Below are 16,001 nucleotides of genomic sequence, written 5' to 3' on the forward strand. Positions count from 1 at the left end.
TTATATCTGGACACGAGAATAACAAATTGTGATTGGCCAAGATAAGATGAAATCTGAACATAAAAGCTAAAACTAGGTTGGATAATTAGCCGACATATGCAACTGCATAATTAAGATTATACAAAGTGGTTCAGATAATGCTATTTGTTTGTGGCAAACAAGTGCTTCAATCGGTCACTTCCCACAAACTCATGAATCTTGATCCAGTCTTTGCTTACCTAACTCAAAAGCAAGCCTGTAATGTCATATGTTGATTACATATGGTCTGAGTATTTTAAAGAGATTGAAGTCAAGTTGAGGCAAATATTATCGGATCTGAAATTGTTCTCGATCAAATAATTAATAGCAGTTTAGTTAAGATAGATAAACATAGTCTTATTCGAATTCGATCTTGAATGGAGTCAAATTGACACAAACATTATCGGATTCAAATTCGATTTCGATTGGAGTCAAGTTGAGATAAACATTGTCTGATTCAAATATGATCTCAATTGAGTGACACGTAATTTTAAACTTGAAAATTGTTATAACAAAATTTTGATAAATATAATTCTAATCAGTTTTACTAAATACTAAGAAATCTCAATTTAATATATCCTAGATAAAATTAATATAGTTTGACACGTTTACACATTCTGGTATCTAAAGTTCCAAAATATCTAACATCATTGTTCAAAATATCGATTTGTGCCTAAAGGATTTCTTTGAATGTTTGCAAACAATTTGTCAAACATGGAAACATTCATCAAAGAATCACAAAGCTATATTAGATCGTAAAATGAATAGACATGGTATAAACAGCAAGGATAGAGTTGACGAGTCCTTGCAGGCCCTGTTAATTAGGTCCTTGGATTGAAGTCTGGGATGGACCACTTATTGAATTAGTTAAAATGACAGGTAAAGGGATAGAACGACATTGACAAAAACAAATTAAATAATTGGGGACTCTGAGGTTTTGCATGCATACACGAGTCCTCAACTTAAAACACACATGCCAATTCCAAATAAATCTCGAATACTGATAGTACAGCTTGTTGTGTCAATTACACTTCACCTTGATGCTACTACTCGAAATTGGATTCTTCAGCAGCTGTTCGATAAATCATGTTTATTTTTCTAAATGACTAGCTAGTACAGAAGATCTGTGTGTGATATTTATCTTCTAACGGAAAGGTCGAAAATCTAATGTCGATAGAATATGCATTGAATCGGTATATATATATATATGTATCAAATGCCGGGATTTCGGTGGTCTTACTGCCCTGTTAGCGAGTCGGGGGTCCAGCCGTCCAGGGGCGAAACACCCTGGCCTAGAGATTTGGGGACGCAACGATCGCCAATGGGGGTACGGTATCTTATATTTTACGCTAAAATTATCTGTTTTGGACCTATTTTTTTAGGCTAACATATGCTCTAATCTGAATTCTCAAGATCAATAAAAAAATTCCCTACTACCTATTTGTGTTCTTTTATTTACACTTATTATAATTTTTCTTACTTTCATTATAACAGCATGTGCAAAGAGTGTCTTCCTACCAAAGTTAGAAGATATGAATTGATATAGCTAATTTTAAAAATAAATCCATTGGTTATGTACAGAAGGTGTCGCATTGCTAAGAGTGCCCCATACAAATAAATATATAATCTATCATTTTTATTAATAAGCGAAACAATTTATAATTTAGTATTAAAAATACTAAAGTACCAAAGTACCAAATTTTAGTACTTACCTTATTTAAGTTGACTTCTATTCTCAATAAATTTTACTTTTAACACAAATCGAATTCTATTTTTGTAATTGTTTTTAGTTAGTATTCATCCAATTGTCTATTTACTTTATAAAATAAAAATATTTTTTAAACGATTTGTAAATTATATTAAAAATTTATTAAGTTACGTTAAATTAAGTAAAATAACTTATATTTATTTTTTATTTTAGAAAAACTACAAACTACTAGGTATCTATACTCTTTATTAATAATCGAAACCACATCGAAATCATGTATAATTTGGTATTAAAAGTAGCAAAGTACTATAGTACCAAAGTACCAAATTTTGGTACTTACTTGACTTAAGTTGACTTTTATTCTCAATAAACTTTGTTTTTAACACAAATCGACTTCTATTCTTTATAAATATTATTTTTTTTAGTTAGTATTCATCCAATTGTCTATTAATTTTATAAAATAAAAATATTTTTTAAACGATTTGTAAATTATATTAAAATTTTATTAAGTTACGTTAAATTAAGTAAAATAATTTAAGTTACGATTTGTATTCATCCAATTGATGATACAGTGTGTTGTCTAAATTGATGCATATGAGAATGAAATAGAGATTGCGCTGCAGCAGGGAAGAAGAGAGTTAGATTTCTAATGAAGAGAAGTATGTTGAGCTTTTGAAAGGTTCTCCAGGTTGCATTATCGAACATTAAAACATTGCAGATGTAGGTATGTTTAATGAACATAAAATAAACTACACATTTTCCGACTTCAAATATCATTCCTGAAGTTCTACAAATGAAACAAAATCCGACAAGTTCCTCTTCCTTCAACGCCGACGCTTGATTAAGATCCTGAATCACTGAATGAAACAATAGTAAAATGATAACTTGAGCGCATGTCATAGTGATTTAACAATTTCAAAAACTGGAGAAGAATAGATTGTAAATAGTTCACCTGTTAGACTGTTAGTTTTAGAACTTTTTTCGCGACAAAGCAAAGACAAGCGCTATCTTGTCAAAGTGAAAGTAAGATTGCCTCCAAGATCTGTTGAAATGTAAAGAAGCGCAAAATCCCAAAAAGCCAACCAAAAGACCAGGTCCTATCCCGGCATAAATCCACACGCGCTCATCATCTGAATTAGAACCAGAATCAGAACCAGCTTTCTTGTTGTCGAGGCCTTCATGTGGTTCAGGGTCACCAGCGCAGAGCTTTAAAGTAGGTCGGCCGCAGAGCTGATTGTTGCCAGTATAGATGGAGGAGGGATTATCAAGGACCTGGAGTTGGTTGCCGGTGGGAATTCTCCCTGATAAATCATTGAAGGAAAGGTTCAAGTGGATTAAAAACTTTAACTCTGATAAACTTTGTGGAATAGAGCCAAAAAGTTTATTTCTTGAGAGATCAAGATATTCCAGTTGTTCCATTTTCCCAAACTTGTCAGGAATCCTTCCAAATAGATTATTACGGGCTAAATTTAAATTCAGTAAATTACGGAGACACATCAACTCTTCTGGAATCTCTCCACTGATGTTATTGTTGGATACATCAATGGAAAATAAAAAATTGAGTGTAGATGTGTATTCAAGCTCAAGTCCTTTTGCATTTTCGATTAACCTTTCACCAACATACAAAGACAGATGATTGTTATTTATTGCACTTGTTGTAGTCATGGCAGTTAAATTGTTAAAACAAGGAGGAAGGTTTCCGGTTATATGATTTCCTGCCAAGTTTAAAACTTGAAGTGACGAGTAGTTGCAGAACTGTTTGGGAATACTACCATAGAAATGGTTACCTCTGAGTACTAAAAACATGAGCTTTGGTAATTGTTCTCCTGTCCAAGGAGGAAGAGTATCTCTCAATTTGTTATTTCCTACGTCAAATACAACGAGCTCTGTCGAGTTCTGGATGGATGGAGGCAGTTCACCTTCAAACTTGTTGTTGTGCAGGTTTAAAAAACTGAGATATCTCAGAGAACCCAAAAAATCTGGAATAGCACCAGACATATTATTATTCATCACATCAAGTCCCTCCAGCTTTATCAAATTTCCTAAACACCGAGGGAGCTCACCAGATATGTTGGTGTTAGAGAGAAGCAACATAGACAGGGATGTTAAATTGCATATATATGCAGGAAAATCGCCTGATAAATGGTTATTTGAGAGTGCTAATAAAGACATTTTATTTGTAGCTGGAATAGATGAGGGCCGTGGCAGGTTGATGTCATTATCAGATAGCTCAACGGTATCAGCACGAGATAGGAGGCTCACAAACCAATCAGCTGGGATGGTATCTGATATGCTTGTATTTCGCAGTGTTATGCCTTCTATATATCTCTGGGTTAACAGCCACAAAGGGAATCTAGGCCCCACATTCATGGACTCCAAGTACAAATCTACAAGCTGAAACGGAGGAATCCATTCAGAATCAACATTGAACACTAAGTTGGACTTTGAAGAAATATACAAGGAAGTAAGGCTGGTGAGGTTAAAAAAGTGTTGCTCTGATATTAAACCCTCCCAGGAATTAGAAGAAATGTCCAAATAATCTAAATTTGATAGTCCTCCGATACATTTAGGAATGGATCCACTTAGTTGATTAGAACTAACATCCAATCTTTCTAACTTTGACAGCTGACATAAGGATTCCGGAAGAGATCCGTTTAAATTATTTAACCGAAGATCAAGTGCAAATAGTGATGTTAAATTCCGAATAGTACTTGGAATCGGACCTTGAAAGTGATTCTGAAGAAGTTTAAGAGAATTAAGAAATGTCAACTTCCCTATATTTTCAGGAATTGGACCTGAAAAGTAATTTATCCAGAGAGATAATGATTAGACAAAATCATCAAATTAACTTAACTCAATAAGGAAGGGTTTCATATCTGATCACCTGTTAAGGAGAAACCTAGAAGATCAAGTGTGATGACGTGGCCGTCATTGTTGCACTGAATTCCCTCCCAAGAACAACAATCATCTCCGAACCATGAGCTCATCGAATCATAATTGGGGTCGATGACACGACTTTCGTTGAAGTGCAACAGTACTTGTTTTTCGCTCTCAATGCATCCGCAAACACAACTTGAACTTACTAGCAAAAATAATGCATAAGCAAGGACTAAGTAGTTCATTAGTTTTTGCATTCGTGTAGGCTACAAGTATATAGTGAACAAAATATATCCTTCTTTGTACTTGTAAACGAGCATATGAATGAACATAAATAAAGCTTGATGTGTGTGTGTGTATGCGCGCGCATGGGAGAAAAGTTGGACTTCGGGGATATCATTCTACATGATTGATAGTGGAAAACAGAGATGATGAACTAGACATGATAAGGAACATGAACCACACAGTTTCAACAAGACAAAGAAAGGAAAACTTGACCTCCAAGTCGGTCTTCGCATTGCAATATATAGTCGAGTCTTTGGCTTTTTGATAGAAATGCACCCTAAACATTGCACAGAAAGTCTGGATATCGGGTCAGGTTTAAAAAAGTTGGGAATAATTTGTTTAAAAAATTTGAAGTTATTTTATCCGGCTAGAAATTACCTGACAGCCAACAAAGAATTGGTGTAGTGGTTGAGTTTTTGTCCCTATTGCGGGCGGGAGTTCAGGAGTTCGACTCAACTCCTAGGGCGTGTGCGCGTGTGTGATTATTATATTAAAAAGAATGCATCTGAGGTTTATGTCCAAGCTGATGTGTAAGTCTTTACAGCCTTAAGTTTGTATTTTTGATGCAATCTCATTTGCTAAAGATAATACTTGCGGAAGATGTGTGCATACTGAAAGTCGAAAAAAATAACATTAACCTGTCATTTAATTTAAATTTTGAGTTATAATCTTTTGGCTTCTTCAAGTCTTGTCTTGAACAAAGAAATGACATGCACTATCCATTTTTATACCAGTTAGTAGTCATATGCAATCGCTCCAGTATAGTTCTAATTAATCAATTATTAACCTTACGAAGGTTTGAAACCTTAGACGTAAGAAAATGCTCTACTCGTTACTGCAATATACTCTACAAAAGCCTCTCAGATCTTCAGTAGATGGTATATTTTCTTGTCTCTTAATCTATCTGGAATCGACAATGATACACAGGCATGACGTTCATGTGTGTTCTGCAATATACTCTTGGATTTCATGTGGAGTTAACTTGGTCTTTAGCTTTGAATTATATTTCAGTAAGAGGATAAAAGTTGACCTGCAGGTCAATTCCTCGTATTTTCACCTTCGCGTGTTGATGAACTTTTAATGGGGCACGAAAATGAGCATAAAAAGGGTATTTTTATGCATGTTACTAATTAGTTCATATATATCTGATGCACCGGGAATTAGTTTATTTATCTATATGTTTTATACACGAGGCAAGGAGTTTATTGTATAAGTAAGTTTGTAACCCCCCACATATTATCTTAGACTTGAGTATTGGAATATTTTTAAGTATCGTGTTAAGCCTCTTTCGTGGGTTGTGATCCATTGCTTTTCTCCTTTCCGAAGTTGGAAAAGTCTGGGGGTAGCGATTCTTCCGATGTTGAATTACCTGAGTTTATCTTTTTGTTCGTTTAGTCACATATTCATTACTTTGGTTTCATCACGTCTCATGTCCTACATCGATATTTGATCATTTGATTCAGCAGTACGTAGTTGGGAATTTCCTTAGTTTCGATTGAATTCTTGCTTTCTATCTGCAGTGGATATTGAATTTTAACAAACAGAGCGATTTATTACCCTGCAGGCGAATAGAGGAGTATACTCGGCTCATTGCATCTATCAAAGCTCAGATGAAGATGGTATGCTAAATTTTGGTTCTTCACCACCTCCCTTTGCGTACTGTTAAACAGATCTTATTCCAGCTACACTCTTGATGAACACCTTCAGTAGCAAATTTAGGGAAAATTTGCCACTTTGCAGGTTAGTGAAGGGATAAGAGAGTTGCTGCAAATTCCAGCAGACTGATTACTGACAATCTTCAGTTGATTTCTTCTTCAATAGTAATCCATGGAAGTTAAGGTTCCAGCAGAATGATTACTTTTGTTTATATTTTTGAAGCAAATGATTTCAAAATATATGAACTGTCCGGATTCTGGTTAATGATACTTTGGAAATTGTGAACAGAATGTAAACTAGTAAGTCATATCAGTGCATAACGAATATTAGTATTTTGATAATTGCTCCCCTAAGATTTCATATTACATAACAATGTTCATATTGTTTTCGCATTTTTAAGCTGTATTAAAAGTATTTTAGTGTACAATTAGAACATAATTATGGATTCTAAAATATGACAGTGCCTTAGAGGCCAATTAATGAAGTATATATGACAGTGCCCCAGTTAGCATTCTAAGACCTTACGCGATGTCTGAATATTACCAAAGATCAAGAAACCCCCAAAGAGCTATCTCATTTCTTGAGTGATCACTGAATAAGAAGAGATAGCTAGCAATTGTAGGCTTGTTGGTCAATCTTATCAGACAGATGTGTGCATTTTTCTTTTCGGTAGATAAGAATAGAATTCATTCATTAGATAGATCATAGATAGGCCACAGGCATAAGCTAGCACACAAGCCACACACATTATCACTGACAAGAATACTACTAACCAACCCACCATAGTACTAACAAGAATAACTAATCACGATCATTTCCTCCATGGCTCGAGTATGCTTTTCTGATCTCCCTTTCAGAGAATAATGTCCTGATCCACAAATCTTATTTATTTACGCGGATAGTTCATTGAGTACCTGAACAGATACAGAGAAGTTGCCTTCACACATCGTTCTCGTTGTTGCTTCCATAAGCATTGAAGGTTCTCCGATCTGCTCTGCAATCTCAAATGTTTAGTAACTTATAGAACTTGATCCAACATTTTCCACAAACTGCAAATTCATGATCTTGATTATTAGCTCTTTCCATCTTCTCGTTTCCCTATTCAATATGAATATAGGATCGTCATTTAACTTTCATGAATATGAATCCAGCTCACAAATTGTACTGGGATTGATAAAGTTGTCGTCAAACTGACTAATATCTGAATCAGTTGTTCCTCTACACTGCTGTGAAGGGTTCTGAGTCAATTGTTTCTCTACACTGCAGGTAACCTAGTGAAACTAAAGAATAGAGTTTAACAAATTTTGTGATAGAGAAAGCTGTTTTAAGAAATCAATGAACACATCACAGGCTCGCCCTTATAGTTTGAATAAATAGCTACTAGCTATAACCTATAACCAATCACACAGCTCAACTCAGAGCACCCATCAAACAGACAAAGCAACCATACCAACAATAAAATTGACGCCCTAAACAAATTAAAATTTTGTAGCCAACAAAAAACATTTCGAAAAATAGAAAAGTAATCAAAGACATTTCGAAAAATTTCCAAGTACATGAAGTTTTTAAACTATCATGACTTGAGGGGCCTAAATTATTCTACTCCCTTAGTCCAGATTATTTGTATTTTAAGGTGCCTTATCGCATTTCTTCTTTAATTATTTTTTAATTTTTTTTTTTGAATACAAATTTAAATCTTAAAATTTTTTATTCACCAAAATAAAATTTGACAAATAATTAACAGAGATATGCGGTCAATTGCACCTTAAATTATGTATAAAATTCAAACTCGACAATTAAATTTAGATGGAGGAAGTATTATTTTTATAAAAATGTCGCTAAAATTAAAAAAAAAATTAAAAAAAATTATATTTTAAATATTCAATTTTATTGGTGCCCTCACTGGAGTATATGTGGTTTGGTCTCGGGACTAATAACTCCATCAAGATGGGCATGCCGCATGTATATGAATTTAAGTTCTATGTATTGCTGTTAGAAAATGATAAAAATTCTACTTTTTTTAAAATTTAACTCCAACCATTCTTATATTACATAGGTTATTTTATTATTGTAGTACAAAAATAAAATTAAAAAAATAAAATGGTGAAATATTAATGAACAAATTTGTTTTCGCAAAAAAATACAAGGCCAGCATAAGAATATACAAAAATACTAAAATTTTAGTGTGACACCAACTTAAAAATAAGTTTTATACCAAAATATGATAAGAGTACATATTTAGAGTTGGGTCTCCAGAAATGCACGATCCATTTTGTTATGTTATGTATGTTCCCATGTACAGCCAATTGCACCGATCATTTCCATTTTTGATGAAAAGGTGTTAAACGCCTCCGTATATACTCCAATAAAAATTTTTTTGTAAATATTAATCGGATTTCAAAAATTAAATTGATTGGGTACTTTGCAGGATTAATCGGGGATTTCTAGAAGAGTGGGTGTATCACATCACTCGGTTTCTTTCTGGGACCCATTAGTTTCGAGGGCTAAGAACTGTTGGGTTTGTGAAATCCATTAATTAAACCCATAAAAATAAGATTCAGATTCAGATTAATTTATGGATTAGTCTACTTTTCAGATTTGGATTATAATTTTGATTTAGATCTAGTTTTTTCTCTTTCAAATACTCATGTAATTGTAAAATCATAACATAACAAATTGTGAGAAATTAATACAAAATTAGTGCGGCTTGTGGAGTAGGAATTTTCGAACCACATACATCTTTGTTTTGTGTGATTGTTGTTTATTTTCTTGTTTTTATTTATTCACTTTGGATTTTGCTTTCGTTGTTGTATACTCAACAACTGGTATCAAGAGTCTAGGTTTTCAGGCGAGTGGGAGCGATGACAGAAGACAGGAAGGTAAATATCGAAAAATTTGATGGAAAAGATTATGGATTTTAGAAGAAGCAAATTGAGGATTATTTGTATCAGAAAAAACCACACGAACCGCTAGAAGAGAAGAAACCAACTTCAATGAAGAAGGAAGACTGGAAGATATTGGACAGGCAGGCTCTGGGGGCTGTCAGGCTGACTTTGGCAAAGAACGTTGCTTACAATATCGTCAAGTAAACAACAACTTATGGTTTGATCAAGGTTTTGTCAAACATGTATGAGAATCCGTCTGCTTCAATAAGGTGTATTTGATTCGCTTGTTAGTTGCCACGAGATTGAATGAAGGAGATTGTGTTGTTGATCATGTGAACGAATTTAATTCTATCCTAGCAAGATTAGCATCGGTGGATATTAAATTTGATGATGAAGTACAGGCCTTGTTGTTGGCATCCTCATTACCAGACAGTTGGTCGGGATTTATCACTGCTATAAGTAACTCATCCGGGAGCGGTAAGATGACTTTTGATGGAGTTCGAGATTCCATTCTTGGAGAAGATATCTGTAGGAGAAACTCAGGAGAGTCGTCAGGTTCCTTGTTGAGTGCTGAGAGTAGGTAGAGGCCACAAGTTCGAAAAGGGGCAGAATAATGGGCGTAGCAGTTCGAAGTCACAGAAGAGAGGACAATCAAAAGATCGCAAGGATATTATTTGTTGGAATTGTCAGAAGAAGGGTCACTTCACGAATCAGTGCACGGCTCCCGTGGCTCCTCAAGGAAAGAGTAAAGAGGATAATTCAGCTAACGTAGTTGAAGAAGTGGTGGATGATGATGTTTTGATTTGTTGTGTTGAATGTTCGGTTGGATCATGGGTTATGAATTTTGGTTCATCATTCCATGCTACCCCTTGCAAGGATTTAATGTTAAATTTCAGAGTTGGAAATTTTGGTAAAGTTTGTCTTGCTGATGATGAGACTTTGGATATTGCGGGCATGAGAGATATTAATCTCAGAACCTCTTTGGGAACTAGCTGGACGTTGAAAGATGTAAGGTGCATTCCTGGACTGAAGAAGATATTGTTATATGTGGGTCAGTTAGATAAGGAAGAGTATCGAGTTACTTTCGGAGACGGACAGTGAAAGGTTTGTTAGATATATTTGATAATGTCATGACTAATGTGATTTATGTTTAGTTTTCAGATCTTACTTAAATAGGATAAATCAGTACTTACTGGAAATCAGGACTTAAGGATATCAGTACTTATATTATCAGGAGATAATTATCAGAAGATGGATATCAGAACTTAAGTACTGAAGGACGTTCAGATAAGGAAGTCAGCTGGTTAAAGGAAAGAAGATCGAGACAAACATAAGAAGAGATATGCATGAAGAAGGAATTCTATGAAGAATAGAGTACTTGGAAGAAAAGATATCTGATTGATATACTTTAGGAAGCAGAATTATATTCCATATCAATTAGCGATTATCTTGTAACTGTGTAGTATATAAACACAGACATAGGGTTTACACTATAAGTGTTATCACAATCGAGAAGATTATTCATTATAACCCTAGCAGCTTTCGTGATATTTGTTCATCACTGAGAGAGAACAGTTCCATACTGTAATAGAGTTTATTGTTTCAATAAAGTTTGTTTTCTGTTACTTGAGTTATTAAAGTTCGATTTGATTATACTATACACTGTATTCATCCCCTCTACAGTGTGTGTGTGACCTAACAAGGTTATAAAGGGGAATCTAGTTATTGCTCGTGGAGAGAAAAAGGGGACTTTGTACATTGTTGAACAATCTAGCTATGAATCAAATACAGTTGATGATGAGATTGAGTCTTCAACTTTGTGGCACCAAAGGCTTGGTCATATGAGTGAAAAAAGGTATGAAGTTGTTAACTTCGAAGGGGAAGATTCCAGAGTCGAAGAATGTGGAAGTTGGATTCTGTGAGCCATGTGTTCTTGGAAAGTAGAAACATGTTACTTTTAAAAAATCAGGGAGGACCCCCAAGGCTAAGAAGTTAGAGCTAGTTCATTGAAATGTATATGGTCCAACAACAGTTGCGTCGTTAGGCGGATCTCGCTACTATGTCACTTTCATTGATGATTCCACTAGAAAGGTATGGGTTTATTTTTTGAAGAATAAATCAGATGTGTTTGCTACTTTCAAGATGTGAAAGACTGAATTTGAAAATCAAACCGGTTTAAAGGTGAAAAGTTTGATGTCAGATAATGGAGGTGAATACAGTAGTGATGAGTTTAAAAGCTATTGCACGGAATTTGGGATTAGAATGATTAAAACTATTCCAAAGACATCACAACAGAATGGTGTTGCAGAGCGAATGAATAGAACCTTGAATGAGAGGGCCAAGAGTATTAGATTACATGCAGGGTTACAAAATTTATTTTGGGCTGATGCAGTTAGCACAACAGCGTATCTCATAAATAGAGGACCTTCAAGTCCTTTGGGTTCAAGATTCCTGAAGAAGAGTGGCAAGAAAAAGAGGTGAATCTTTCACACTTGAGATTTTTTGGTTGTGTTTCTTATGTGTGTGTTAAAGATTCGGACAGGGACAAGCTTGATCTGAAAGCAAAGAAGTGTATCTTCATTGGTTATGGCTCAGATGATATGGGTTACCATTTCTGGGATGAACTGACTAAGAAAGTTGTTAGAAGTAGAGATGTTACTTTTAATGAAAATGCAGTGTATAAGGATAAGCTTTAGTCGATTCTGAGTTTACAAATGAACAACCTGAGAAAGAGGAAGCAGTTCTTGAAGATATTACAGAAATAGATCTTGCAGGAAATAGTGAGAGTTCATAGAATATTGATGACAAGGTTCCAGTAACTCCACAGACCGAGATAAGAAAATATAGCAGAAGTGTGAGGCCACCACAAAGATATTCTCCTTCAGCATATTATATGTTATTGACCGAGGACGGGAAGCCTCAGTGAAGTGAAGATTGGACAGACTCCAAGTGGGAGATTGTTGGGTTTGCGGAGTCTATTAATTAATCCCATGAAAATAGACTATTCAGATTAGTTTATGGATTAGTCTACGTTTCAGATTTGGACTATAATTTTGATTTAGGCCTAATTTCTTCTCTTATAAATAGTCATGTAATTATAAAAATATAACACAACAAATTGTGAGAGATCAATACAAAATTAGTACGGCTTGTGGAGTAGAAATTTCTGAATCACATAAATATTTGTCTTGTGTGATTGTCGTTTATTTTCTTGTTCTTATTTATTCTCTTTGGGTTTTGCTTTTATTATTGTATAAATCAACAAGAACAAGCTGCACTCTTGGGACCTCAACTCTGTTTCTATGATCGATAGAATTGTTCTCCTCAAAGCAGCCATAGACAACATTCCAGTTTACTGGTTCAGTCTCTTCTGCATTCCAATCACGGTGATTAACAAATTGAAATTACTAAAAAAAGCATATCCGGTATTGGTGATTATAGTATTTTTCATGGTGTGTCACAAAAGAAAAGCTTTGTGTGGTCATTAAATAATGGAGAATTTGTGTTTTTCTGAGAAGATAACCGGAACTCTCAAGGTCCAATAATGAACATTTTTCCATCCCTTTTATTGAGCATTGACTTTACATAACTCTTTTGTTTAAGATTTTGTAGTTAAATGGAAATCCTCTGGTGTTGCTTCCCTAGACCTATAGTCTCGGCCTATTTCAATGAGAGAAAGGGTTAGTGTTCAAAATCTAGATCTCTTGGTGGGGAGTTTATTTTTAAAAATAGTTGGGATGCACTGATTTGGAAACCTGGAAGGGGCTGCCTGAACACTAAATCCTTTTAAGTCAGTATTGCAGAATTTTCAGGGGTTTGGTGGGGTGAACTCTAATAGATGGAGCTGGATTTGGAATCTTAAGGTACCATTGAAAGTTATAATCTTCATGTGAAAATTTCAATGAAATATGCTTCCAACTAATGGTTTTCTTAGCAGAAGAATCGAGTCGATCTCTCCCTGGGATAGGTGGTACAATTCTGATTTAGAAACTCAGGAACACGTCTTTTGGCATTGTTATTTAGCCAAGGAATCTTGGGACTTCATTGGTTCTTGGTGGAGTTGTAGTAGGAAACTGCGAGTGATTAGATCGTTCTCGGTTCAGTTCATTGCTAATCTACAGAAAAAATCAGTCATGTCAAAGATATGAGGAATTGTTATAGATGCAACTCTTTGGATGCTATGGTTGGCCAGGAATGAGAATATCTTCAGAAATAATAAGGTTTCTAAGAAAAATGTTACCTTCCTCATTTTTACACGAGTGAACGCTTGGGGCAATGCTAGTAATCTGATTCCTTTCGCAAGTGACCCACTCTGGAGAGTGAATTCTCAAAGGGCTGCACTGATATATTTTAATAAACAGAGTTCAGTTTTTTGGATCTAAAAAAAGCTCAATATAATCTAATGTGTTCTGTGGACGGGGCTTGGGGAGCTATGTGTTCAAGTATTTTATCAGGAGGAATTAGTGTAAATATATGGGAGAAGAATGAAATTGTTCTTTTCACTTTTCTTATGGCGATATAAAGCTGTGAATTCTCTTGGCGGAGAAATACAAGCTATAAATTTTCTTACTCAAAGTTATTATTTTGGATAATATCAAGTTGGGTAATGTGATATTATTTCTGACTCTATGGAGGCCACTGAGGTGATTAAAAATTATAGATGGTGGCTACTTGTGGTGAAAGAGGAGATAGTTAATTTGGATGTGGGTAATAATAAGATTAAGGAGGTGCTGAATGTCAGTAATCACGTAAACTCTAATTCTTTATCTATGGTTAACTCGGAATATCCTTCTTTGGTAAACTTGGGTGCTATGTCAAATTATCTTGCTAATGTGGTCTTAAATGTTGTGAGAGACTTTAAAATCAACCTTAGCTCTGTATTGATGGAAAGTGGAGCTTCTGCTAATGTTAATGTCAATGTCAATATTGATGTGAAAATAAATGTTAATATCAATGCTGATTTTGAGGGAGGAGTGGCAGTAAAACCTAAGGGAAATGAGGAGGTGTTGGTCTCTGAGGTAATTGACAAAGATAAAGCAAAAGCTTTGGGGCATTATAGTTTCAATAACAATTAAATAATTAGTTAGGAGGCTATTGAACTTATTGAAAGACTTTGATACTTAACTATTATTCCTGGTCTATCAAAAAAAACATAACAAACTAAGAACTTTGGATAAGTTGTTTAACGATAGTTTGATATGTTTTATTGAAAAAATTTAACTTCTAATATTAAAGATATGCTTAAATCTCAAAGTAGTCACTAAACTCAGGGGCACCGATGTAGTTGAGAGTAATGATAACCCCGTTAAATTTTAATTGTTGACCTAATGAAAAGCTGTTGACTTTGACATATTTATTTGATTTAATTAAATAAGGAGTAGGTGGCACGTGACTGGATAAATATGGAATTTATCATTTATCCAAACAACAGTTGAAAACCCATTTAACACATATAACAGATACATACACACGATACATATAAGAGATACACACAAACATATATTAACAGATTATGTTCTGAAACGATAATCATACTGTATATATATGTTGGGGATGAATATGATATGTGATCATTAAAGGAGAATGCCATGATGTATGTGCAAATATTAGTGGCATTTCTCAAACTGAACAAGATAAGTAGGTGACTGCTCATGAGATTGGAATCGTGATTGGTATTGTCCCGGAATGGAGCCAACCATTGATTGACTTGCTGAAGGATAACTGCTTTCTTATACATGTTGTTTCTCTACCTTCATAAGTCGAGATCAAGTCTTCCATGTATTTTGGTTACCATATAATCCATCTGCATGCTATTCTACTTCCTCATGGACAAAATATTAATCATTCTTTTCTCTTGTGCATGTGTAATTATTTCACAATTTATCCGGAAGAACCTTTGCTCGTTCATGCCAGGCAGAAATATCATCAAAGTTCGGGTTAGAGGTTTTTCAGGTGATCTTAATTTATTCTGCAAGCCTGTAAGCAATCATTATATCTACCATCCGTGTGTATGTATGTGTTTTCTTTAATGAATATACCTGGACATGGTGTGATTCACCTTCACTACAAGAAAAAGTTGAATAGACATCACACATTAGACATCGGTTGCTGATGCCACTGATGTTAAACGAGGTAATAACATCACCCCGTGTTTTTCTAATGTCTTTGTTATTTGAAGACATCGATTATTTAACAACAGATGTCTAAAGTTCCCTAAAATAAATCAGCGCGTGCCTCTTCAATTTGTTTCCCCCTTAATGAAATTTTATAAAACTTTCCCTCGTCTGATTGCCAATTATTTCCCCCGTGTTCAGAGAAACTAAAAAACAAAAAAGGAAGTAAATCTCTACAAATCTCTCTCTCGTCTCTCAACCCACCCCCACTGAATCTCTCTCTTTCTCTCGCGTCTCTCACCACTACAACCTTCGCTACTCTGATGACCACCACCACCTCTGCTGCTTTAGTAACCACCACCTACACCAGCTCTGACGGGTTCACCATCACAATCACCTTCACCGATCTGCTAACAATCTCTTGGTGTCTCCTTTGCATGAATACTCTTGTTGTCTTCT

The 16,001-nt window shown here is 34.8% G+C and overlaps 1 protein-coding gene and 1 long non-coding RNA gene across 5 annotated transcripts; one reads left to right on the forward strand and one right to left on the reverse strand.

Moving 5' to 3' along the window:
* Nucleotides 1-2,390: 2,390 nt before the first annotated feature.
* On the reverse strand, nt 2,391-5,170 carry LOC141660853 (receptor-like protein EIX2). Of its 3 annotated transcripts, none has more exons than XM_074467840.1 (4): nt 4,611-5,170; nt 3,790-4,521; nt 2,679-3,705; nt 2,391-2,583 (listed from the first exon to the last, which is right to left on the reverse strand). In XM_074467840.1, the coding sequence occupies exons 1-3, from the start codon at nt 4,858-4,860 to the stop codon at nt 2,696-2,698; spliced, it is 1,992 nt and encodes a 663-aa protein (XP_074323941.1). In that variant the 5' UTR covers nt 4,861-5,170; the 3' UTR covers nt 2,391-2,583; nt 2,679-2,695. The 3 variants fall into 3 exon arrangements, with proteins under 3 accessions (XP_074323941.1, XP_074323946.1, XP_074323938.1); XM_074467845.1 differs by having other exon boundaries at nt 2,679-3,027; nt 3,514-4,521; nt 4,611-5,166; XM_074467837.1 differs by having other exon boundaries at nt 2,679-4,521; nt 4,611-5,164.
* A 258-nt stretch (nt 5,171-5,428) lies between these two features.
* Nucleotides 5,429-6,885, forward strand: LOC141660865 (uncharacterized). Of its 2 annotated transcripts, none has more exons than XR_012549888.1 (2): nt 5,429-5,766; nt 6,453-6,885. It is a non-coding gene; the product is annotated as an uncharacterized LOC141660865 (long non-coding RNA). The 2 variants fall into 2 exon arrangements; XR_012549889.1 differs by lacking the exon at nt 5,429-5,766 and adding an exon at nt 6,108-6,353.
* The last annotated feature ends 9,116 nt before the right edge of the window (nt 6,886-16,001 follow it).

This window comes from Apium graveolens, chromosome 1 (assembly GCF_009905375.1).
Source record: "Apium graveolens cultivar Ventura chromosome 1, ASM990537v1, whole genome shotgun sequence".
NCBI lineage: Eukaryota > Viridiplantae > Streptophyta > Magnoliopsida > Apiales > Apiaceae > Apium > Apium graveolens.

Coding starts and splice junctions, on each gene's coding strand:
- LOC141660853 (XM_074467837.1), bottom strand. CDS start 4,860: ATGCAAAAACTAATGAACTACTTAGTCCTTGCTTATGCATTATTTTTG. Junction 4,522..4,610: donor TCTAGGTTTCTCCTTAACAG/GTGATCAGATAT, acceptor ATTACTTTTCAG/GTCCAATTCCTGAAAATATA.